This window comes from Gavia stellata, chromosome 6 (genome assembly GCF_030936135.1).
Source record: "Gavia stellata isolate bGavSte3 chromosome 6, bGavSte3.hap2, whole genome shotgun sequence".
In the NCBI taxonomy this organism is placed as follows: Eukaryota; Metazoa; Chordata; class Aves; order Gaviiformes; family Gaviidae; genus Gavia; species Gavia stellata.
In genome coordinates, this window is record NC_082599.1 from 56,422,852 (window position 1) to 56,448,006 (window position 25,155).

Sequence of the window (25,155 nt, forward strand, 5' to 3'; positions counted from 1 at the left end):
GTTTCACTGACTAATGAGACGAGTCATTTCTGGGATAGGTTTGAGTATTTGGGTTCAGTTTCCTCTCTCTTTGGGCTACTACTTAGAATTTATAGTGATTATTTAATATTTGAAATATTTGTTCTACCTTAATAAAATACTGATCTTACTTTGTGCAGAGCTGGACAGATGTTGCAGGTTTAAACTGTAATAAAAACACCAGTCAAACTCAAGACATGGAATGACACTTATTACAATAATGCTGATCTAACCTAAAAAACTTCCTTACTCTCCAGTTCTTCAAACAGCTGGCATCATGTATCCTGTCCTATGTCCTCATGTATTCTATCTGTTTCTGGGTCATGGGGTGTTTCAGCTGATGTAGTTTGAATATCGTAATTGGAAGCAGCTGTTGGGAGGGTTAGGCTCTGCTTGCCTGGAGTTGCCTCCCTCCATTTCCAGGAAGATTTTTGTTGCAAGAATATCGGAGTCATTCCTGAGGTGTCTTCCAGATATTTTGTATCTAGTGTGCTAGTCTGTGCTGATCACTTTCAAACAATACATTTGCAAGTATAATTTTGGTGTTGTTAACCAAACTGAAACTACTGGGCTCAATAAGCAATGAAGTAACTGGATGAAATTGTGATCTTTTAATAACAGATAAGATGATATTTCTTGATCGTCCCTGGGGACATGAAATATGTTGATACTTCTTAAAATTCTAGGTCCTGCACTTTTTCCACAGAAAGCTGAACTTGTAATCTGTAGGTCATGCAAGGCAACAGAGTTGTGAATCACTTTGTGGGAATTAAGAAACTTTGAATAATACTCAAACTCACTTTAGAAGATGGGGTTACTGTCAAATAATTACTATAAATTTTCACTTCAGAATGAGATAAAAAGCTATAGCTAATCTTTCTGAAGTTGATAGATTATACTAAGTGTAAAGTACAGAATAGTGCAGGTATTAGTTTCTTCAATTAAAAAAAAGATCAAGTTATTTGTTTAGAAGGATATGAGTCTCCATTACTAATTCTTTAATTGTTCAGTAAGTGAATGATACAATATTTTGCCTTTCTAGAAATATTCTGGTCAAAGCATACTAACTGCAGTTCTTAATATTGTGTAGGTAGCTCACATATGTAAATATTATTCCTGTTCCTTCAAATGTATCAAATTCAACTCAGTTAAAAAACAGAGTAAAAGCAGGTGCTGTGATGCATGAGCTACTGGTTGTAATTGATGCTCATTAGATAAAACAGTCTTCAGGGAAGAAAGTTACTCATCATAAGTGAGTGGGTAATGAGGTTAATATGACAGTCTTGCAAATCTTTGTGTAATCTTATCTTAAAGGAAACGAAAGAACTGGAATACGGTTTTGATGTCATAGTTTTATGAAGGCTATAAAAGTAACAATATGAGAAATTATTTTGAAGAAAGGCACCACTATCTCTGCTTATTAACTGGAATCTACTGTACTAACTGCTCCAACTATTTTTAAACACAAAGCTATGTTTAACTAGTCCCCTTCAAACAAATGCCTGCAGCAAATCAAAGTCCTCCTGTTAAGAACAACTGCATTTTCACAAAGCCTGCATTCAGCTTTATGTGTAGTGCTGCAGAAGATGCCAGCTGAATTTGTGCCTGTAATGATGTGACTTCGGTGTAATGCTTCTCCTTCCCTGGTCTTCTCTCATTGACCTTACATTTATGAGACTCCAGGGGATCAAAATGGACTGAGTAGCTGCTGACTGCTTTTAGTCACATTCTTTAAGAAAATGACTCTGATCATATGCTCTGTTCTCTGTTAATTTTTGGCCTGTTGGCCAGTTTTGGGTACATTTTGATGGAGGTTTAGGTGTCTTGGATATGATTGTTCCCGTAAGTTTCCTGAATACGTGCTGCTGGCTAAAGAAAGAGGAATCTGTACCAGTGCTCCCTGTAAAGGAGAGGAAGCAATCTGAGCTGGATGTCTGTTGCCCTGTTTGGACTGGTACACAGCTACTCTGTTGGCCACTTTTTTGCTCCCTTTTAGTGTATGAATGTTGGGATTATTGTGTTGAGGAGGAATGCAGAGGACAAATTGCACAGATCTGTAAGGAAGCATGCTTTGATTAACTTCTGGAGCAAGTTAGTCTGTAAGAAAACATCATCTGAGAAATAGGACCATTTAAGAGGAGCCTTCTGAATTTGATCAGATAGGCAATATGAGTTAGGGGATAAAAAGGATATAAGGTTTTTTCACCCAAAAGCATGTTTTTAGGTCTCAATTTATTGGGCTGAAGAGGTAGGTGGGAGGACAAAATAAAGGCTAATGTAGTGGGGAGACCAAAGATTCCTACTTTTTTCTTTTTTCTTCCCTACTGTGTATTTGCAAAGATATCTTCCCTGAAAACACTGTCCCTGGAGATGAAAACCTCTTATTGCTGGCACCTGATCATCTTCCCTGCTCTTGTGGATCTGGATAACCATGATGTCCTCTGAGACTTTATGCAGAAGTTAGCATGATGCTTACCTCGTCCAAGTGCCATGACAGGAACGCTCTCCAGCTTGCTCCCCTGCTGGGTGGAGCTAAATGTTGTGTTTGAATCCATTGGGGACTTTGTATCCATTGTATTTTTTACACAGAGAACCTGCTATGTAAGGTGTCAAACTCTAGAGAAGTTAGTGTTGATACAGGTAGAAGCCAGTCACTCTTGATAGGCAACAGTTTTACAACTCCAGCTACAAATTGCTGTTGCAATTTGATGATCTTAAATTGATCTTAAAAATTATTTAGCTACATACTCATATTTTCGTTGACCAGGTAGATGCCTAGACTGTTGGACAAGATACCATTGCTGATGCTAACGTAAATTATAATTCCTAGTCCTGCAGTTTTTCCGATTTAATCTAATCACTCCCTAACCTGGCTCTACAAAAATGATCCTGGCTCCAAGTGGAAGCCTGCCATTAAATGGAGGACAAAATTGTGGGGGTGATTATCTGCAAGGAGGCAATTAGCAGCTGTAGGAGCTTTGAGAACCTCTTACTTTGACAGAGCAGCTGCTGAGATTCATTTGTGCTCTTACCTGCTGAAGCGTGTTGGAAAAGGGCAGTTTCCTAGGAGTTCATCTGCAGCAGAGTTGAGGAGTGATCCATAGCGTGGTGGTTAGACAATGCTCTCGCCCTTCCGAGTGAAGGTATCGCACTATGTTGTTCAGCCAGTAAAGCTTTCACTTCCCTTCAACTTGTTGGACTACACAAAACTGTTTAAAAATAAACTTTCATATGTCATCAGCTGTATTGCTGTGATGGGGATTACCAATGGGTGTGGTAAAAAGCTGACCTGTATAAATGGATTATACAGCTATTGACAACACCCTGCTTAGCTCTGTGTGAACCTCTCTGCTGTGGGGTGACATGGGATTCTACTGCAGCATAGGCCTGTGTTTATCTTCTGACCCCCAAACAATCTTGCACTGTGAAGACTGAAAAAAAAAAACCCAAACCAGTACACACAATATGAAAGTATGCTTTTTTGAGCTTCATAGCATAGGGTTCTTCTCAGTCTCTGTCAGTTTTATCATAATTATAAAGTAGGACAATTCAGAAACTAGGTATGACCCAAATTGATACTACTTATTTTCATAAGTCAGGCTACATAAATTAAGGGTGGAAAAACTTACTTTGCATGAAACTTCATCTCAGGTGCTTTACTGTTAAAATTGGAATCGATATTCCTCTTTTGCTTTTTGAAAGCAGACTGAAACAGGTAGAATTATGTGGCAGTAGCTTAAAACTTGCCACTTTCAAGGTCTTTCTCCTCTAGTAGAACACTTGCTCAGAAGCAGTCTCTCTGGATTGAGTGTCATTTGCACAGTATCAGATTGTGCTTACTTTGTAACTTATTTCTCTCTCTTTTCACACTGTCTACCATTCAGCAGGCCTGAATTTTGCCAGCCTTATATCTTGATTGGATTGTGAAGAACTTGAGAGCAAACTGACCTCCCTGAGCCTCCTCCCACTACAAAATGGGGCAGAGTATTTATGACAAGCTTATCTTTAAGATTTGAAGTCTGTGGTAGCATGAAGTTTTGCTATCTTCAGTATCTTACTGGAATGTTGTTTGCTGACAGTTATTGATGACTTGATGACTCAGGATACTGCTTTGACTGGTTGGGTCAGGTTTTTTTAATTCCGAGTTTCTTTGACTCAATCTCTTATGCTTCTTCAAAAGGATGTTATCAAGGCTTCTTAAAATGACTGGCTGCCAGAAAGTCTTTCTGGCTAAAGAATTTTCAGTGAAAAGGAGCATCATCACTAATGTGATTATTTATAAGGATCTTATTGGTTGGACATTGTTGTTTTGGGTTTTCAAGTATGTGTCAACTGTTGCACAAAGTACAAAAAGTGGCAGCTTCTCTTTGTCACACTGGGACAATACTTGTTGAATTGCAACTTCCAGTAAAATAAGAATTTTCACATTGCTTAATCTACTTAAAGGCTGTAGGTTAACTTACAACAAATATTACAGTGAAACATTACTATTGTGTATTTGAATTTTTTCAGATTGTAGTATTGCTTTTGCACAAACTTACCTGTCAGAGGTCTTGCTGAATTTGGGCTTGTTCCAGTGCTTATAGAAGAACAGTCTTTTGTTACTTAGTAAGGTTAGTATAGGCCATATCCAGGTATACGAGTGCATCAGTTTCTGTGCTTCTGAGAGTATGTATTGTAATCTAAACTTGTCAAACTGAGCTGTTGTCAGTTGATGACTGGAATTCAGAGGAATTTTCTTTAGTATGTATTTCAGACAAGTAATATAAAAACAAGTAAGCATGACTTTCGGGGTATGTTTTTCCTTTTACGAGAAAAGTGCAAAGACAAAACAATGAGGAGTGGTGCAAAATGCAGTGTAGTAGGTTGAAAATGTACACATAGCTTGGAGCTATTTTCATGTTCTTGTACTCCCTCTTGAGTAAAAAGAAAGCAATCGTTCTTTTTAAGTCATGATGGCCACAACAGAAATGTTTTTTTGTTCTCATCCATCTCCTTTTTAAAAGAACTTTAACATAATGTTAAGTTTCTCTGCTACATGTCTATAACTGCTTATGCCTATTTCACTTGGATAACCTTTCCGGAGAAAACAAGTTGAGTGACTTAATTTTCAATTGCATTTTCAGAATTCTTTGACAGCAGAATGGGTACTGTTACGGATGTGATCCAGAGAGTTTTTCATATAGCTTGTGGGTTAACCTTGGTAGGCAGCTAAGCACCACACAGCTGCTTGCTCGCTTCCCCCCTGCCATTGGGATGGGGGAGAGAATCAGAAGGGTAAAAGTGAGAAAACTTGTGGGTTGAGATAATGACAATTTAATAAGTTAAACAAACAAACCCAAGAAAAACAAGTAGTGAAAATAAAATAATTGTTTGCCACTACCTGAGCAATGCCCAGCCAGTCTTCTGAGTAATGACAGCCCTGGCAAACTTCCCTGTTAGCTTTTATTGCTAAGCTATGGCATGGGATATCCCTTCGGTCAGCTGTCCCAGCCGTGTCCCTCCAAACTGCTTGCCCACCCCCAGTCTACTCGCTGGCAAGGCAGCGTGAGAACCAGAAAAGGCCTTGACACTGTGTAAGCACTGCTCAGTAATAGTGAAAACATCTGTGTGTTATCATCACTGTTTTCATCACGAATCCAAACCATGGCACTATAGGAGCTATTCTGAAGAGAACTAACTCTATCCCAGCCAAAAGCAGTACACCTTTTTATTTATTTAGTAATTCTAGGAAGGATTGGCTTAATCTCTAACGAAGTTTCAGTCAGCATGCTTTTACACTTAACTGCCTCACTGCTAACAAAACCTTAGTGCATGTCTTCAACTAGGGATTTTGATACCAGTTTTAAGAAAATCATCATGCTTCACATTCTGACTGTTTAAGCTGCACACAAGGGTGATTCATTACACAGGAGGATGTGATTTTTAGTGTGAGATTGTCAAATGATCGTGATGGGCAAAGGTAATGAGGTAACGGTGTCTCCTTACTACGCTGTATTATTGTTTGATAGTTCTGTATAACTAAACTGTGCTGCCGTGTGAATGTGCTCTTTTTAAGCTTTCTAATTAAAATCTAAGTTGCATTTGGTTCTAGGCTACTATAGATGTCTCCTGTGTTTACATCTTCTGTAACGTCCAAAAAATGCAATGACATCTACATCAGTGCTTGTTTTGACCTTAAATCTCTGGAGGAGGGTACGTTCTGTCACTGTGCAGTGACTTTCCTGTGTCTTAAGAACTGCGCAAGCAGACAAGATACTCTGCCTTTGTATAACAGTATTTGTGTTATATTACTGTTGGTAGGTAGGCAATGAAACAAAGGTGTGCTAAGATAATAGTTGGAGACCTAAAACTATAACATGATTTTAAAACAGCTAATGGGATTGTTACTTTTCATACATGTGCACATGCACAGTAGACTGTATGTGGATTAACTGTCATAGAGCCCTTTGGTATTGGGTGAGATGCAGATTTGTGTTTGAGCAAGCAGTGGTGGGACTGAGACAACGATTTCAAATATACGGAATAACGGCATTTGTAGCCTGGGAAGGCAAGTTGAATCTTTCCACTCTGCGTAAACTAGATTATTCTTTCAGATCCTGATTGACTTACTGAAACTGGGTATTTTTAGGTTTTAAGTGACACATTTGCTAGCTTTTCTCTGAAAAAGTACACTAGCTAATCCTTGCTGCTGCTGTGTCTTGGTGCTTGCTATTTAAGCTGGAAATTCCTTCAAATGTCTGTTTTCTTTCCCCTGCAGCTGTCATATCTCATGTTTTCTTGCATGATGTTGACTCACTGTGACTTCCTTTTTCAATTCTTGCTTAGTAAACTAACAAGAGTTCTTGACAAATACTGTGTCTCTACAAGAAAACACTGCATACCAAAATGTAAATCTTTTCTCTTAATTGTTGGATGCCGTGAACTCACTTGTGCCCTTTCCAAATGGTGAAGGTTTCTTTGCTCATGCTACAAAAAAGATGAGCTCAGTGTAATTTGTGGAATGGCTTCCGGTGAAAAAGCAGATAATCTCAGTTCTGCTATCTTTGGTGAAAGCTAAGTCCTTAAATATGTAGGGATTTAAAACAAATCCAATTTAAACAGTGCGTATGGGCAAAGGAAAAGAAAAGTAATGAAGCAATATTTTTCTTCTAGATTTTTTCACTTTATACCTGTGAATTTTCTGCAGTCCAAAGATGGCAGCAAATAAGCCTAAAGGACAAAATTCATTGGCTTTACACAAAGTCATCATGGTGGGAAGCGGTGGTGTAGGAAAATCTGCTTTAACACTACAGTTTATGTATGACGAGGTAAGAATCTGCGCTAAAAATTATCTCGGGACATGTCTGCTACATAGTGTTCTTTAAGCTCTCATTAGTACAGTTAGTTTCTGAAAGGATATAAATGTATATGATGTGGTATGAAAGTCAGTGATTAAATTGAACAAAAGTATTTTCAGATTAGTGACTTGCCCTCTAGAGATACCTGTAAAGGTATAATTTTGCATTTTTCAGACTTCTAAGCAATTAGATACTCTGTCATATTATCAGTATATTTTGTCATTGTTCACTAGATCTATTAGAACTTATTTAGGTGTTATAGCTGAAAGCTGCTTCGCTTAGGTGAGTTGCATGATGCCTGAAAAGGTGACTGATCTTTTTTTTCCGTGTTTTTTATGCTGCTGTTGAAGAGAGGAAAGAAAATCTGTTTATTATTTCCTTACTTTTTTCAGCAAAAGTCATTCTTTTAATAACCAGGCAGAAGTTACAGCTTCAGTGTTCTTTAAAAATTGATACTAAATATATTCAAAGTCAGGACTGCCTGATAGCATAATGGAATGCAGCCAGATGTTGTGCTTGACCAGAAGCAGGGGTTTGGGTAGTGCACCGACATTGATGTTTTGCAGTTACCACTAAAATTTCCTTGTAATAGCTGAAGAAAGCAAAAACCTATAAACTGTTTGGGCTGATGGAGAGCCTGCTTTAACTATGAATCACTTGAGTACTTCACATAGCCTAAATACATATGCTTACTTATTAGTTACTGTAACCATATAAGTTGTTTGTTATATCCTTATATGTTAATAGAAGCATTTGCCTTGTACAGGAATGATTTTATACCATAAAGTTTTTTTCTAGTTTGTTGAAGATTATGAGCCCACCAAAGCAGACAGCTACAGGAAAAAGGTGGTTCTGGATGGGGAAGAAGTCCAAATTGATATATTGGACACAGCAGGGCAGGAGGACTATGCTGCAATTCGAGACAACTACTTCCGAAGTGGAGAAGGCTTTCTTTGTGTCTTCTCTATTACAGAACTGGAATCCTTTGCAGCAACTGCAGACTTCAGGTAAGTTCAAGGCAAGATAATTATTCTAATTACAGTGAGATAATTACAAGTGATTTGTTTGTTTTTTGTTTTGTAATATCCTTATGATAGTCCAGATTAGGTGACAGCACTTACTGTAGTCACATAATGTCTTGAACAGATGCCTAGCCATGCCTTTGCTATCTGTACCACTTCAGATATCTTTGCTGCTGTGCTGCTGAATACCAAAAAGGCTATTGCCACAGAGCAGATACATAGCAATGTTCAGAAGGCTCCTGCCCTTTGTAAATCAGTTTTGCTTGGCACTTGTGCTAAGAAGCCGTATTTGTGAGTAGGCATACTGCTATCCAAAGTGATGGATCTGAGAAAAATTGCTTATACTGTAGGGTTACATGTAATGTATGTACGATACTGTACACTCCCCAGAGTTGTCTTTTTTTAGTTCTTTCTTCATATAGAGGATTATGTTGTGTTTCTTTTAACCTGTGAAACACCATATGGAACAAAAGGGCAACTGTAGCACATCCAGCTGTTTTATGCTAGAATACTTCATAGTTACAAAGATGATGTGACCGGATTCCAGTTGAAAACTGCAGAGGAACGGTGTCTGGTGATGTCTGTCTGCAAAGTCTTGGGCACTGTGACATATGCGCATTGTATTCTGGGAGAGTGAAATGTGTAGTATCAACAACAAATCTTTCTACCTCTTGAAGGTGATTTTTATGAACAACAGTGATGAGAAATATCTTTGAATATTCTATAGTAGCTATGCATTTTTTGTAAAGGCCTGCTGTAAATCTGTCCCTTCAGTTTTGCTTAGATGGAATTTTTCTCTGTAAGAGATACTGATGCAATTTTTTTCATTTACAAGACAAAAGTTCTGCATAGAGGTCTACATAGCATTTACCCTTCACATCAAAGTTGGTATTTTGCTTAATAGGGAGCAACATGGTAAAAAACAAAATTTTGGACTGGATCTTTCTGGTGTAGTAAAGATTTAACAGGATAGGGTTTTTAACATGCTTTTCGGGCATGCAGCATATTAAAAGCCTTATAATGGTAAGAGACTATTAAACAGGCAGCAGTATATTACAGGTGTTTCATTTTGGTTGAGGCATAAAGCCTATTTAAATCACTCATGACTGTGTTAAAAAAAGACAAGAGACCAGAAAAAATTTTTTACCAGTTTAAAGGGTAGTGAAGTAGGAGAGGACATAACTTTTGAGATAGAAGTAAGGAAACAAATATAAAAAGAAATTATCTGCATCCCACTGAAATAAGGCATAAGGCTTCTCAGACATGCTGTCATAGTTCAACTTAGCACTAAGTATCAAAACATATTTAATATCTCTGAGGGAGGGGGAAGAGGGTATGGAGAAGGGAAAAAGTGAGGTTTTCCTCTTAAGGTGTTTTTTTTATTTGTCTCTGTGTGTGTGTGTGTTTATTTTGAGAGAGAGAGGGAGACAGGGGCAGGCCTTGATTGGTTTGCAGGCTTATGCTAGGTATTGTCAATACTGGAGGACTATTTAGTATAGCTGAGCTCCTCTAGAGTGCAAAATGACCTATTCAAATCTGTTTAAAATCCTGTTAATGCTTCAAAGTACATGATCTTCTGTGGTTCTAGAGGAAGTCCTACTTTTCCAGCAAAGGTGAGTGTTGACAATATGCATGCTGAAACAGCAAAAAGGGAAGAAAAAAAAATCCCTTCAATGAAGAGATTAAAACTCTCCCCATCTAAATCTGAAAGTGCCTTTCAGGTTGCCTTTGAAACTGTGGAAGCCTAAATGCTAAAGTGTAACTCAGAAATTACATTCTTTCTGCTCTGTGTACAAGTAACCAGTATCTCTCGAAGGTACAAGTTAAAATACCTTTGGTGTCGAGCAGCCTGAGAAAATACTACTTAAGAGACAGATATGAAAGAAAGTGACAAGAAGAATTTGGATGTTTGATTGTTTCCATGAAACTTTGCTGTGCTGGAATGGCAAAACTCCAACAGGAGAGCTGTTTACTGCTATTCGGTGTCTTTGATGGGGTTCCTGTTGTGCTCTGAAATGCCATTGCTCCAACTAACTTTTCTTTAATAGAAAGCAGACCTGCAATGACTAAACTTTTCAATATTTGAAAGGCAGTTTGATAAAATATGGTCTTGTGTCGAGTAGAAGTACTCTGGCTCTAACAATTTTTCAAGTTCTAAATTTCAAGCTGGCATATCATTAATTAGATATTCCTTGTTTAGGAGATACCAGTTTTCAGAGAGGGCTCAAAGGAGAATATTGGTATCTGGATTGCTGCTAGATTAACTCTTTACATGGTGAAATTGTTTGGCATCGCCTGAACAATTAGTGTTGAAAGCTACTAGTTGTTAGCAGGAGTCTTATTTGCACAGATACTGCAGTGACACACTTAAGTTTCATTCTGGACACCCTTCCTAATCCACTGACTATTCAAACTACTTTTGGATAGCTGCAGACCCTGTTAAAACATTTGCATTGATATTTGAGGGAGAAGAGGAATGGTGCTTTAATTACACCTCAGAGATGAATGTGGTCTTACAAGCTGCCTCAAATACATGTTTGTTGATTTAAAAAAAAAGTATGGGCTATCTGCAGTTTCTCAGCCCAGTGAGTAGACTTCCTTCACAAGACTGCATGCTATTCAGAGCTTTTTCTAACAGCAGGAGGATCCTGCTGTACACCAAATCAAGGCCCTTCAGAATAACAATTAATTAACTCTCTTCAGCTTCTCTCCATTCAACTTTAAATCTGGCAATATGATTCACCTTAGCCAGCAAATGGAATTTGTTTCTCTGTGCTTTTTGTCAATCTTTCAAAAATTGCTCCACAATAAAGGACTGCATTTCACTACTAACTTTGTACTCCTTTCTGAGACAAAGGAAAACTTTGATTTTTATTTTTTTCAGTGTTAAAGACTTATGTGCCAAACCATTTGTAGTACTGAGTTTTATTTACAACTTTAAACCCTTCATCCTAGCATTTAAAACAGTAGAAGGGTTTGTCCTTAAAAATCTGACGCAGGTACAACTTGTATCTGTACGCTGGCTTTTATAACTGAATGAAGATCTCTGCAGAGACTGAATATAATTGACTTCAGAAAGAGTCCTGAAAGGAAGAGATTTTTCTCTTGGTATGCTGCTGATCATTTATCTGCTTTAAAAATGGCACATGCGTTTTATTAGGGAAAAAATCTAGTGCAAAACTGATGTTTGGGTAGCTTAAAAATGGCAATCACAAATACTGATACAAAGGCAATGGTAAATGCTCTCAAGTCACACCTTTAGTAAAAGGAATGACTTACTAATATAAATTCTCACCTAAACCAATCCTTTTTTACTTTTTAAATTTCTTACTGACTCACCTCCTTCCTTCCTGGAGAACTAGTTCTCTGTCTCTGTCTTCAGTCTGTGTAATGTCATAATGAGGTTTAAAATTTTACTGTTACATAAGCTTCATAAAAGGAATAAGTGGGTTTTCACTGTAAGATGGAAGAGTATTTAGTCCGAGTTCTTTTTGTGTTCTAAGAATAGTACTTCATGCAATGCTTAATTCTTCTTTTCCCTTTTTTTTTTTTCCCTCCAGGGAACAGATCTTAAGAGTAAAAGAAGATGAGAATGTTCCTTTTTTGCTAGTTGGTAACAAATCAGATTTGGAAGATAAAAGACAAGTTTCTGTAGAGGAAGCAAAAAACAGAGCTGATCAGTGGAATGTTAACTATGTGGAAACTTCTGCAAAAACACGAGCTAATGTTGACAAGGTAATAACTGGCCTCCTAATACAAAGGATCTCTCAGTCAGTTTTTACTTACACCTCTTTTTCATGGGTCATACTCGATATGTTCATTATTTTAGCATTTTTGTGTGAAATTTGAATCAAATACTTTTCTCACTTAGCTTGTGATGAGTGCATGACTGGGTGACTTCATGTAGAACAGTGAAAATGTTAAGCATAGCACATTTATCCCATGCTATTCTGCAAGGAGTCATTATACAAGACCTTATTTCATTAAAAATTTCTCAAGGCAGCTATTTTGGCCTAGGCTTCTTACTGTATTTTCTATAACTAGAAGACAATCTGCTTCTGAACAGTGAGGAATGTTGCCTGATCCTCAACCAGAATAAAACAGCTTACAAAAGTAGGTAAGGGAGGGAGTGGAGCCCTCTCTACCCTCATCTAACCAGATGCCTAGTTATGTGTTGCTTTGAAGAATGGTTGAACCCTGTTAAGCTTTGAAGAGCCTGGAAGTGCCTCATGAGTTTTCAGGGATAAAACCTGGTTCAGAAGGTGATGATATAAGAGATGCAGACTCTTTGTCTCCAAGAAGAAAAGTTATTGATTAGTTCTAAGTATTTCAGCTATAACTTTAAAAGACAGCAGTTCTTGGAATACAGATTTCAGAATAACTCTCAGCCTTGTAGACTGCAAGAGTAACAGATGTGTAGCAAAAGAAATAAGTAGTTTAGTTCAATGTGCCGACTTTTCCTTTCAGAGCTATTGACAGACTTGATCACCCATTGAAAAATTCTCTAATGGGTAAATCCTTATGTATGAGCTGTCAACTTCAGCATGAAAGGTGTAATGTGAGCTCTGTTTTGCAATAACATCTTGACTGCTGTCTCCTGTCAGTTGTCTTCCTGAAGAAATTGATTGTTCAGTACTACAGTAAGAACTTTATGTTGTTCTGTAGAGAAAATTAAGTCAATTAAATGCAGCATAACTCAGTCTTGTTGAATACAGCTTTGATATTTTATTATAAAAACTAGTACATCTTTTAGTTTTGGTGGATGACTGTAGTTAACATCCATCTATTACAGTCATGTAGAAATTTCTAGTTCTTCAGAATCTACTTCACCATCCTTTAGCAGCTGGGAAAAAAGTGCATGTATATAATTTTAATAGCTCTCTAATCAAGAGCTTTTGCACACACATGGTAGGCTACTACAGAGCTCCAAGTTTCTTTTTGGAGCTGGTGGTGTTATGGATCCAGATTAGCATGTATCATGTAGAATTAAGGTTTGATAGTCCACAAATGAGACTTTGGCACTAGTAAATATCAGGTATTCTTAGTTACTTGGAGCATCTGAAGTTATGAGGTTTGTTATGTGAACTTAAGTTGCTATTCTATAAGAAATTTGGCTTCTCTGAATTCCAGAATAGTGAGTTTGGTCAGTTGGGGAAAACACAGTTAGCTTCCACTCACTTTAGTAAAGGTGACCCACTAAGCATCTTCTCAGAAGGTTATGTACCCCAGGCAGATAAAATACTGTAGTACAGTATCAGTACTTAAGCAAGTTGACAGTTGCATCATACCATTAGCACAGATTTAAGTACAAGCAAGTAACTTAGTGCACATTTAGAAATCTAAAGGCAATCTTATTTCTTGATAGAAATATTTAGTTACATTGATTTTCCTTGAATCCTGTGTAATGAAGGTTGATGTTTTTGCTGCAGTTGATAGAAGATTAGTGTCATTGCAAATAAAAACCTCCTGAGCTCTGTAGAGGAGCTTTTCAGCCCCTGCACTGTCCATGTTTCTCAGAAATGGATCAAGTCCCCTGACATAGGTCTAAAGAACATCTCCTGAGAGAGAAAAGTATTAGAAATGCTCAGCTGATTTGCTACAATAAAATTATAAAGATTAAATGATTATTTGCTGTAGCCTCCTGCAAGTCAAGATCTGCTTTTCAAATTAATAGAGTAGCTTTAAGCAGTCCAATCATAAAGCCTTAAGTAATGGTAGGCTCTCTTAAACCAGTCATTGGTGTATATCCACCTCTGCCATTTTTGTTTCCTACTAAACCACTTCACTTGATGAAAATCAAGTTCATATGTACTTTTGAGATTGTAATATGGCAGTTGGTCTAAAAAATTGTTCTTGTAGTTGTATGATTGATAACTTTGTTTTAAAGGAAATGCTGATTTCCTGCCCCCTGTCACTTTGTGTTTGGATTTGCATCATGGGACATACTAGTCACAAAATGTTCAGTGTATGCTACTGCTCTGTTAATGTTTCTAGAATTGGATGTTGCACTTTTTCAGCCTTTACAGCTCATCACTGAAAATACTAGAAATGTAAACTGATTTCCTTGAGTCTCCTCAGTAAGATGTAGATAATATATTTAAATCTTGGCCAGCGATGAGACTCTTGTTTCAATCCTTGTGGAAAATTGTCTGACGGGATTCATAAGCAAATATCAGAAGACAGGGGAACGTTATGGTACCATGAAAGATGCAGGATTGCATCGTATGAACTTGGCCTTCAAAACCAGTGAAAGATTTGTTGGATTATTATTTGTTTGCTCAAACTGGTTGCATAGAATTGACTTGATTCTAACCAATTGAAATGGGTATCGGTGAAAGCTTAAATAAACTCATATGTCCGACTGTTTTTGCATTTACGTTATTACATCTTTTTTTAGGTGTTTTTCGATTTAATGAGAGAAATTAGAGCCAGAAAAATGGAAGACAGCAAAGAAAAGAATGGGAAGAAGAAAAGAAAAAGCCTAGCTAAGAGGATCAGAGAAAGATGTTGCATTTTATAATCAAAACCCTGAATTCCTTTCCTACCCTGACCATACTAATAAAACCCATAATTTATAAGCATGCCATTGAAGGCTCAAGTGACTGAAATTACTCTAACATGTTGGAAATTGTAATGTACCACTAAAAGCATGAATTGGAGCTGCACTGAAAGTCAAATTCACTGAAAAAAAAAAATGATGTGGCTTCGAGAGAAGCAAAGTTCAGTCCATTTCATAATTGCCTACCTTCTCACATTTCTTCTGAATGTAGTGTTTCATAGGCAGTCTTTTCTTTAATAGTGGACAGAGGGGGGGAAGTATTACTTCGTGGGTTCTTGTAAAGCATACTTTTTTATCACTGGTAATTGTCAATTCATCTTGTCTTTTGTTGCCTTGAAAATTACAATTGTGAACATGATACCTAACAAAGCGGTATGCAGTTGTTTTGCCATGGAGTCATGCAAATTAGGAAAGAATAATGTATATGCGAACAGTTATACTGGGGAGAATTATATGTGGTTCTGCATTATCTGATTAACCTAGAAGAGTGATGTGATCTTTTACATTGAAACATTTGAATATGCCTTAATTTTAAAACCTAAACATAGCAGGTTGCTTAATCAAGGGTGTATTTTCAACTCTGTTGCATGGAGACTGTCCCTGAGCATCAGTGTGAGACTGCCTTCTCTGTGGAGTGCAGTTATGTGAATGATTTCGCGAACTAGCTGTCTGCTAGCAGTGTCTGTTCTTTAAATGTGTGCCATACTCTGGTATTGTGAATAATACAGAGCATATTTGGTCATCTGTAACTTAGTAAACGACATGGTATCTTAAAACAAAAAGGTCAGAATACATGTTAGACTGAAATCATAAGCCTATGGCACATCTAAGCCTGGAATGGTTGTTTAAAACTTAACGTGCTGATACCTTGAACCTTCCCTTTTGCAAGTAGATTTTTGTCTAGATGTTCCTTGGGTTTCAACTCCCTGGAGTTGGGTGGAGTGGAGCTGATTCAGTAGTGCTAATGTGTTTTGAGTTAAGATGTTGTCCAGGAAATTCTGGTGTCATCAGTTAATTTCTTTTGTGTTCCTAATACTCAGCTATGGGAACATGGTGTGTTATGCTGAAGCTCTTTGCAGGTTTTGTACTGTTTAGTCTAGTTTATGTTGATTTTTCAAATGGGTAACATTGTAGCTACTTTTTCTAGTTAATGTTGATATTAAGCAATCAGACATGCTTTGCAATACAGAAACATTTACCATGTGCATCCAAAATCTCCAAACAAAACGTATTGCCTCAGTTGCTTCAGAACAGCAAGAATACTAGCACACGGTTAGTATGCTGCATCTTAACTAAAAATATACCAGAATGTTCAAGGGTTTTGGACTCCTCTGGTGTAAGACAGGCTAGATCAATTCCACAAACTGTTATACTTTTTATACATGTGTAAGCCTATAACTGACAGTTTAAAATGTGCTCAAGCAAACTAGGTAACAAATATTTAACTTTCATGCTAACAGACATTTTAGGGACTCAAGTCTTAGAAGTTATATTTGTCATGTTAAATATTTATCAATAGGAATTTTGTATGTGCATTTAGTAGACTGCCAAGTGCAGAATTAAAGTTACTCATGTAACTACGGCAAATAAGCCAGTCTTCATCTTACTGTGTACTCATTTGGGTCTATTTAGCCAGGGAGTCTAACCACTAACGTTGTGACTTTGCTTTGGAACCTGTATACTGGGCACTGAGGTGTTATGAAGCCACTGGACACATGAAACTTGTCTTGGCTGATGCCTTATCCTGTCCTTTTATTTGCTATTTGAGCCATTGAAAGATGAATAAACTTCCATTTTTTTAAATGCTTGTGCAGTGTTAATTGGTAACTATATTATTGATAAACTTTACTGCAGCTGATGCTAGTTGTCAAGCAGTTAAACCTCAATAATCCAGAAGCCTTTTCTGTGTGTGTGAACAAATTTGGAGATTAAACCTAATCAGTCTGATAAAAAGCCACTTTGTAAAAGCTGAGACTACGCGTGTTCTACCTTATATCCAGAGCTAATTTATCCCTACTTGCTGTAACAAAGAATATCAGAAAACTGACAAACCAAGGTATGCTTGTTCCAGCAGTATTTTTCCATAAGAATGGAAAGTGAGATTTTAAAAAACAAACAAGTTTTAAATAATAATAAAATAAAAGTGGGTTCTAAGTCATTTTCTTTTAGCATGCTCAGGGAGAAGGTAAGTGTGCTTCTACAACCTGCAGTGAATATAGCTTGAATTGTGTATATAGGATTTGGGTACATATTGAGAGAGTTGTCCAAATTGAGTGATACATTTGCATCATAGAGGATTGTTTGGTTTAGCCTACTTCTGTGTCTGAAACTCCTAGATCTGTCTGCTCAGAGTGCTTCTGTGCCTGAGAGCATTTTTCCTCCCCTGTTTCTCCTCCAAGAAATTGAAGATACTTTCTTACCCTGGCAGGATCAAAGCCTTCCATGGTATTTCCCTCCAAGCCAGCCTAACACGCTGGCAGTACTATTGCTACCTTTTGTGAAATGCATTGCATTGTAAAACTGCAGACCAGAGAAAGACACCTTAATTTGAAACAAGCTATAAAGTTCAGTCTTCCATTATGTATGAAACTAATATTGAATTCTTATACTAACTCTATCTTTTTCTATAGATTCTTGTAGCTTTAAAAACTCAGTTGACTTTCAAAAATATTGGCTAAGAAATCTGTGGTCTATTTGGTAGTTTCTGTAGCCTCCTGATGAGCATACAATAGCTCAACAATCATAGCATCCAGCAGCTTGCTTTGACTATTTTGAAGCAGTGTGACAGTGTGCAGGAAGCACTTTCCTATTCATAGAGACCTTGTTAACATCAGAGGAGCATGCAGAATGACCCCTCTGCCAACTCCAGTGGCAATCATAATGCAGTAAAATATGTTCCATATCTGAGCCTTATGCTCACTGTATTCATCTGCAGGAGCCAAATATTTTATCTATTAATATGTGAAATGGGCATACTGAAAATCCTGGGTTCCTTTTTGGGACACCAAGCTTTGTAATGATTCTCCATTTCCAGGGTCTCAGAGGGTAGATGGTCTCTACATGATTATAGTCCAATGCAAAATGCAGAGAGACAGCTGCTATTACATGAATGTATGTAATGCATTTATCTGTACCAGCGCTGGATCAGAAGGTAAGACTGAGCCTACAGCAATTGAGAACTGAATAGGGAAAGCTAACAGTGCACCTTTACTTCTAAACTTTCTCCCATTATTGTCAGATGTGTTGGCTCTTCCAGCCACGTGGATGCATAGATAGTCATGTGCATAAACTGTATTTCTTTCCAGCCTTGCTCTTGCCAATTTTTGGCTGTGATTTTTAACTTGAAAACATACCCAGTCATTTATTTAAGAGATGACTCAAAGAAATGTCTCCTTGCATATTTTTGTGGGAGCTTCAGCTTGTTACTAAAATTGAATGGCAGGAGAGGTGCCAATGCTGCTAATGCTGGAGTGTAAGCTAATCTTTGATCTAAATGCATTGACCAGGCTGGAATATTTTTGATTGAAGCTTTGTTGTCAAAGAAATGCTGAAATGCATACTACTTGGCATCTGCATGATCTTGGGCAGATCTCAAGACTCTTCTCATTTTCAGAGTGTTCCTGGCTGGATCTAACCACCCGTCTAACTGGTGCAATTAATTTTGGGAAAATACTCAGAAGGTATCATTTGGTTTGTGTGTGCTGGGGTCTTTTTTTCACCTTTTTGTCTTCTGAGCAGAATGGAAAAATACCAAAGTTTAAGTTGTTGGAGAAATTGGTTTGCCTTCACCATCCTCTTGATTAATATTGCACTTGGTAATATTTAACACTCCCAGAGCACTTAATGTGTGATATCTGTTGTTTGTGGATTTCAGCGGGACGGTTCCAGTTTTGCAGAAGACTGTTCTGTCTTATGAATGCACTCAGCAGCGGCAGAATTAAGCCAGCTGACTCAGTGGGAGAGTAACAGTGTTAGCAGGCTTAGCACTCCTGTTTTACTCTGATGCCTCATTCTGCCTCACAGGAGGCAATTGCCGACTTTCTTTATTGATCTGGTGAGACTGTGTATGAAACTGTACATGTAGTGTAAAGCAGTCAAGATGGGAGTGACTGAAAACCTGAGTGATTAGGTTCCAAACCATGGCATCCAATTATGCTTTTCAGCTTTCGCAAGGACATCCTCTACCAATGGACTCTATGTGGAAGCGTTAAAAACTGAGGTCCTGTCTGCACCCCAGCAGCATGGAAACACATGACTCGTTGGAAGTGGGTAACTGTGTTACGCTGTTCTTCACAGGACTTGTGTTCTCATCTCACTTTCCACAGTTGCTTCAGGCTGTTAGCTACGACTCTCCTATTCAAAGCAAGGTTGGGTATTTTACTGTGATGTAATACAAATCTAAGAGAAGAATGAAGGAAGAGGTGTCGGTAAACTGTAGTTCTGCAGCAATAGCACTTGCTTGAGTCTGTGCTCTACTTTGTGTAACACTGTCCTACAACATTCAGGAGAATATTCTGGTGTTTGCCCATTTTCTGCTTTACTAGTATGACATGGTGTTGAAAATAAGGAACGGGGGGAAGGATAATTTCCAACCTAAACCTATGTGCTAAAGGTAAGTAGAGTCCAGAATGCTCTTACAAGTGTCAAAATACTAGGAAACATTTCATCACTCTGTTTCATTTGCACTTAGAGATGAGGAGGATACATGTTTAATAACATTCTACTAAAGTTCTTCCTATGGGAACCACTTTGGACATTTTCTTGAAAAAATACAAGCATGTGGCAGGTAGTCGGTTAGGATTATAGCTTCAGTCATTTTTGCATGCCTCATACTGGAAACTAGTTTTAGAAATCTCAGTTCCAAAGTGGTTTGGTGTTAATTGCAGGCTTAATTTTCCTTAATCCTGGACATTTAAAAAGCTTATTGTACTAACCTGACACTACAGCACCCATTTCAAAGCACATTCAGAGGATAGCCACCCATCTCAACATTTACAGATGGAGGTAGGTGAGCCAGGGGAATGGCAAGGGGCTTGCCAGGTCTGGGAACAAGATCTGTCATTCGCTAATAAAGCGAGGTGGTGAGGCTCTCTGCTGTGCCAGGTCTGTTAAGAAGATGGACGCAGCTGCATCGGGTTAGGCAGAACTACATCTGTCTACTTGGGGCTGTCATGGACGGCATGCTTAGGTGCCTGTGGATACATGACTTTGAGCAGTGTTTGGAGGTTAATTATAGATTCTTTAGGAACCACTTTGTTACATTGGAAATGGGGGAGGTGGGGAAAAGACTTACTAGAATATTAATTTAGAAATACATATCTGTTCACTTATTGAGCTTGGTAGCAATCACATTTTTTTCTCCTTGTCCATTTCTATTTGGATTTGACTGTATTTATGGCAAGAGAGCAAGGAGAGGATGGGGGAAGCTGATTTCTGCACCACCTGACGGGAAGCAGCCGTCATCCTTGGGCAGCAGAGGAAGCACATGGTGATCAAAGGGAGAAATCAAAGGGAGAAATCGGGAAGTGGCCAGAACCCAGGCGAAAGCTCAGGGGGTCTTTGCAATGCTGTGAGAGCTAAGACAAGGAGCGGGAACCAAAACTGCGCACACCAGGGATGGGAACAAAGTCCTGGTATGCTCCTGCTGCCAAAAGCAAGGTGGAACAAACACCCAGTGAGGCTGCTGAAGCTGACAGTGCTGAGCTGCAAACCAGATACACACCCTCTGTTCGTTTCCTCTTCCTGATGATATCAGTACTGATTTTTCAGGTATTTCCTTACTGTCTGAGTAACAGGTGAGGTAGCACCTGCAGTAGTGTTGGACTTCTGTTTTCTCCACTCCCTCTGCCTGCCTCTGCCCAGAGTTGGCTCTCATTCTTCCCTGCAAGGGGGTGGGCAGTGAATGGTTACAGCCTGTGAGCTGCTGATGTTGCTAATGCTGCCTCCTGTGCTTGTGCTGTGAGGATACAGTAAAAACAAGTTGAAGGCAGGTGGGGAGAAGCCTCATCCACAGACCACAGCAGCCATGAGGGAAGGCATGTGTTCTTTTTCTGCTGAGGCTCTGGAGGAGGATCTGGGATCTCAAAGCAGTGCAGAGTTATTCTTCTCCCCATGCTTCTTAGGAGTGGAGAAGGCTGGAAGTTGCCCATTTTCCACCTTCTTGAGTGATGCTGTGACGGCTTGTTGGTTGTCAGTATCCCAGGCACAACGGAGCGGATCTCCCTGTAAGACAGAGCTCATGCCTCATGGATGTCCTGGCTAAGAGTGGAGACGTGATGATAACCAGCAGTTGGAGTGTTGTATTTTAGACAGACTGCTATCCTGAAAGTAGTGAATCGATGTTTGCCTTCAACTGAGTTCAGTGTGCCTGGTATGCTTCTGTTGTAGGTATTTTAGCTTTTTGCTTGTTTTGTGAAGAACTTAGGAGATGGGGAGGGGGGGTCAGTGCAATGAAGTAGACATGTTGGCTGAAATGCTGCCACGAAAATATGTTAAATATTAGTCATCTCTAAAGTATGAGCCTGAAACTGTAATCCTTCTGTTTTATCGGATAACTGCCAAAATGCCTACTGAAATAGCCTGGGGAAGTGTCAAAAGAGCAGTTAAAAATAATGTACCATGTCTATGGATAGCAGTTTGCTGTGGGCGGTTGTAACTCCCGTGAGTGTCAGAACCGACTTGAGGAGGTAGGTGCTAGATGCACTTAACTGCTTGTGACAGACTTAGGCTGCATCTCACATGAAGGAAGCCCAGAGAATTTGGCTGCCCCTGTGCTGTTAGATGAGGAGTAATTTTTTCTGATAGTGGGACAAAATGGACAACAGTAAGGATGTGCCACTGCTTCTGGCTTTGCAGCATTATATAAATCTCCAGTGCAACATGGGTATTTTTCAACTTCTCCAAAACTTCGTAAATAATTAATATCTGTATCCATAGATAAGGTGCCTGGAGTGTGGGTGTTTAATGAGAAAGCCCATGCGGTCCTACCCAGAGGGCAGCGGTCCATAGAGGCTACTGCTGAGCTGCTCTTCTGATACAGGTTCCCTTTGTTGCACCAAAAAGAGATCAGGGCATGTTGCATCCTCAAGGATGGCTGTGGTTGTCATGAATGGGACAGTGCAGTTGGCCCATTAAATGCTTCTGTTGCTTACAGTATCAGCAGGTGGAAGAGACCATGGCTCGGAGAAAGCTTCTTGCTATGAGGTTTGTTTTCTAATTTATAATCCTCTAGGTTTGTTTTCTAATTTAAAATCCTCTAGTCACATGAGTACCCTTATGACTATGGAGTGCAGAAGAAAATGTTGGAAAGTGGGTTTTTTTTGTTTACCTTATATTTCATTTTGGTGTTAAGATCTTGATCCTTTTGTGTGGAAAGGAAGATTAAAACCACAAGTACTTAAACCTTTCATAATACAACCAGATTATCCCTTTTGCACTCAGAAATGCCTATCACAGTTGGTCATTATTCGTTTTTTTTTAAGCAAAATCAGGAAAAAAGCGGCAGTAAGAAATTGCAAGGTTAGTTGTTTCTGCCAGTTCCTTTGTTCTGCCTTTGTTCCTCATTTCTTTAACAACCTGCACAAATTTGCAAGAAGCAGGTGTGAAGTGTGGTTCTTGAAAGTCTTCTGTGTTTATCCAGTTGAGCTGGGTTTTCACAGGATGGCAACATCCCATGTCTCTGACACTCTGTCTCCAAAGTGGCCAACCATCAATGTCTAAAGGAGAGCACATGAGCAGCGCAAGTCTGCTTCTGCCAGGGTGCTGGGGGGATTGATAGGCCCCAATGGTGGGACCGGCCTCCCCTGGGACCCCCACGCCCACTGTCTGCTGCCAAGGGCCCGGGGGGCTGTGCTGTGCCATGCATCAAGAGCATACATTATGCTCTTGATTTATTGTGGGTGCATGTGCTTTTTTTCTGTGTATGTGGTTTTTATTGGGAACTAATAGTAGTTAATAAACTGGGAAGGGGTGAGGGGTATCACTTCCCCTAGAATGACTCAGACACTTAATACAAATCTTGTTCATTTACACTATTGATAACTCCCATGATCTTGTTACAGCAAAAAAAAAATCTATTATACTGTGTTCAATACGGTTTTGTTTTACCTGTTTTGCAATTATTTTCAGAATCACAGAATCGCTAAGGTTGGAAAAGACCTGTAAGATCATCAAGTCCAGCCATCCACCACCATGCCCACTAAACTATGTCCTGCAATGCCATGTCCACATGTTCCTTGAACACCTCCAGTGAGGGTGACTCCACCACCTCCCTGGGCAGCCTGTTCCAGTGCTTCACCACTCTCTCAGGAAAGAAATTTTTCCTAATATCCAGCCTGAACCTCCCCTGGCGCAATTTTTGAGGCCATTTCCTCTTGTCCTGTCGCTAGTCACTTGGGAGCAGAGACCAACACCCACCTCTCTACAATCCCCTTTCAGGTAGTTGTAGAGAGGGATGAGGTCTCCCCTCAGCCTCCCCTTTCCAGGCTAAACAACCCCAGCTCCCTCAGCCGCTCCTCATCAGACTTGTGCTCCAGACCCCTCACCAGCTTTGTTGCCCTTCTCTGGACACACTCCAGCACCTCAATGTCCTTCTTGTAGTGAGGGGCCCAAAACTGAACACAGTATTCAAGGTGTGGCCTCACCAGCGCCGAGTACAGGGACACGATCCCCTCCCTGCTCCTGCTGCCCACACCATTTCTGATCCAGGCCAGGATGCCATTGGCCACCTGGGCACACTGCTGGCTCATCTTCAGCCGGCTGTTGATCAGTGCTCCCAGGTCCTTTGCTGTGGGGGAGCTTTCCAACCAATTGCACTTTTGTGAAGAATTTGTTTTTTAATACTGCTTTCAACCATGAAAAGCACATAGAGTGGTGATACTGCCACTTGGGGGAAGGTGGAAAGCTTGAGGGTGTGTGTTTTTCTGCTGCTTTCTTACAGTTTCTATGGGTACTGTACATTCTCCTAGTGCATTTTTAATTGAAAGCCCCTAGGAAAGCATGCATGATGTGAATGAGGCAGGCATGGGGGCATAATAAAGTGTATTTTTATAAATATATAAAAGCTAAATGGGTAAATAAAGCCTACGCTGCTTGAACGGTAAAATATTAAAGGGCGCTCTTCCGTAGCTCCCATCAGCGGCTGGGCTGCCGAGCCGGAGTCCTTCCCCGCTGCGGAAGGGGCGCGGAGGCCCGGGGCCTCCCCTCGGCCGCGCACCCCGCTCGGGGCTCCGCTCCCCTCAGCACCGCCGCCTTCCCCCTGCCGGAAGCGACCTTTGACCGCCGCGCCCGGAAGCGCCCCTTCCCTCCGCCCGCGGGGCGAGCGCGGCGCAGTGACCGCGGGCGGCGTGATCTCGCGAGAGCCGCCCGGCAAGGGGGAGGGGAGAGATCTCGCGAGAGCAGGGCAGCGCTCCGGGCTCCGGGCATGCGGGCGAGGGCGGCAGCCCCGAGCGCGATTGGCGGGGCGCGGCCCCCCCCCTCCGCCGCCGGCCCCGCGCATGCGCCGCGCGCCGCCGGCCCGTGTCCCCGGTGCGTGTGTATGCGTGTGTCACCCGCGCGCAGCGCGGAGGCCGCACGGGCGCTATCGGCTGCCGGCGACTCGGGACCGGGCACCTGGGACCCGCCGGGCAGGGTAAGCGGGCTCGGGGCCAGCGCAGGGCCGCGTGCCGCCTCGGACACCGCGCCCGGAGGCGGCCCGGCACGGCCTGACCCCGCCGCCCGGCCGGGGAGCGGGTGAGGGAGGAGGCGGCGGCCCCGCGGCCCGCGCCCGGCGTCCGCACCCCCGCGCAGCGCCGCCCGGCGCCGGACGAGGCAGCCGCGGCCCGGGATGGAGTGAGGAGGCCGCCGCCAGGAGACACTTCCGCGTTGCGGGAGGCCGCGCCGGGCCCGCGGGAGGCTCCCGCCGCCGCCGCCGCCGCGCCCGCCAGCCGCCCGACCCCGGCGGCGGCCCCGACCCCGGCCCGAACGCGGGCGGCGCGACCCCCTATGTGGTGTCGCGGCCCCATGTGAGGCGGCGCGGCCGCGCGGGCCGCGAGGCGGGCCGGGCCCCGGCAGCCGGCCGGGGAAGCGAGCGAGGGAGCGAGCGAGGCCCCGGTGCCGGCCGGCGGGTGTCCCCGTGTGTCTGCGCGGCGCCGGGTCTCTATGGCGCCGGCAGCGCCCTGAGGGCGGCGGCGGTGGATTCCCTAGGCCGCGTCCTCGTCCTCGGCCGTGAGTGAGCTCG

General features: G+C 41.0%; 1 protein-coding gene across 2 annotated transcripts in view; it reads left to right on the forward strand.

The window, feature by feature from the left end:
* Window positions 1–16,736, forward strand: part of RALA (RAS like proto-oncogene A) — a 29,688-nt gene extending 12,952 nt beyond the window's left edge. For both annotated transcript variants that reach the window (XM_059819122.1, XM_059819123.1), the window contains exons 2-5: window positions 7,174–7,328; window positions 8,157–8,365; window positions 11,941–12,115; window positions 14,778–16,736. In XM_059819122.1, coding sequence (XP_059675105.1) covers window positions 7,215–7,328; window positions 8,157–8,365; window positions 11,941–12,115; window positions 14,778–14,900 — 621 coding nt within the window. In that variant the 5' untranslated portion in view covers window positions 7,174–7,214 and the 3' untranslated portion in view covers window positions 14,901–16,736. The remainder of the gene's footprint in view (window positions 1–7,173; window positions 7,329–8,156; window positions 8,366–11,940; window positions 12,116–14,777) is intronic.
* Window positions 16,737–25,155: the final 8,419 nt, after the last annotated feature.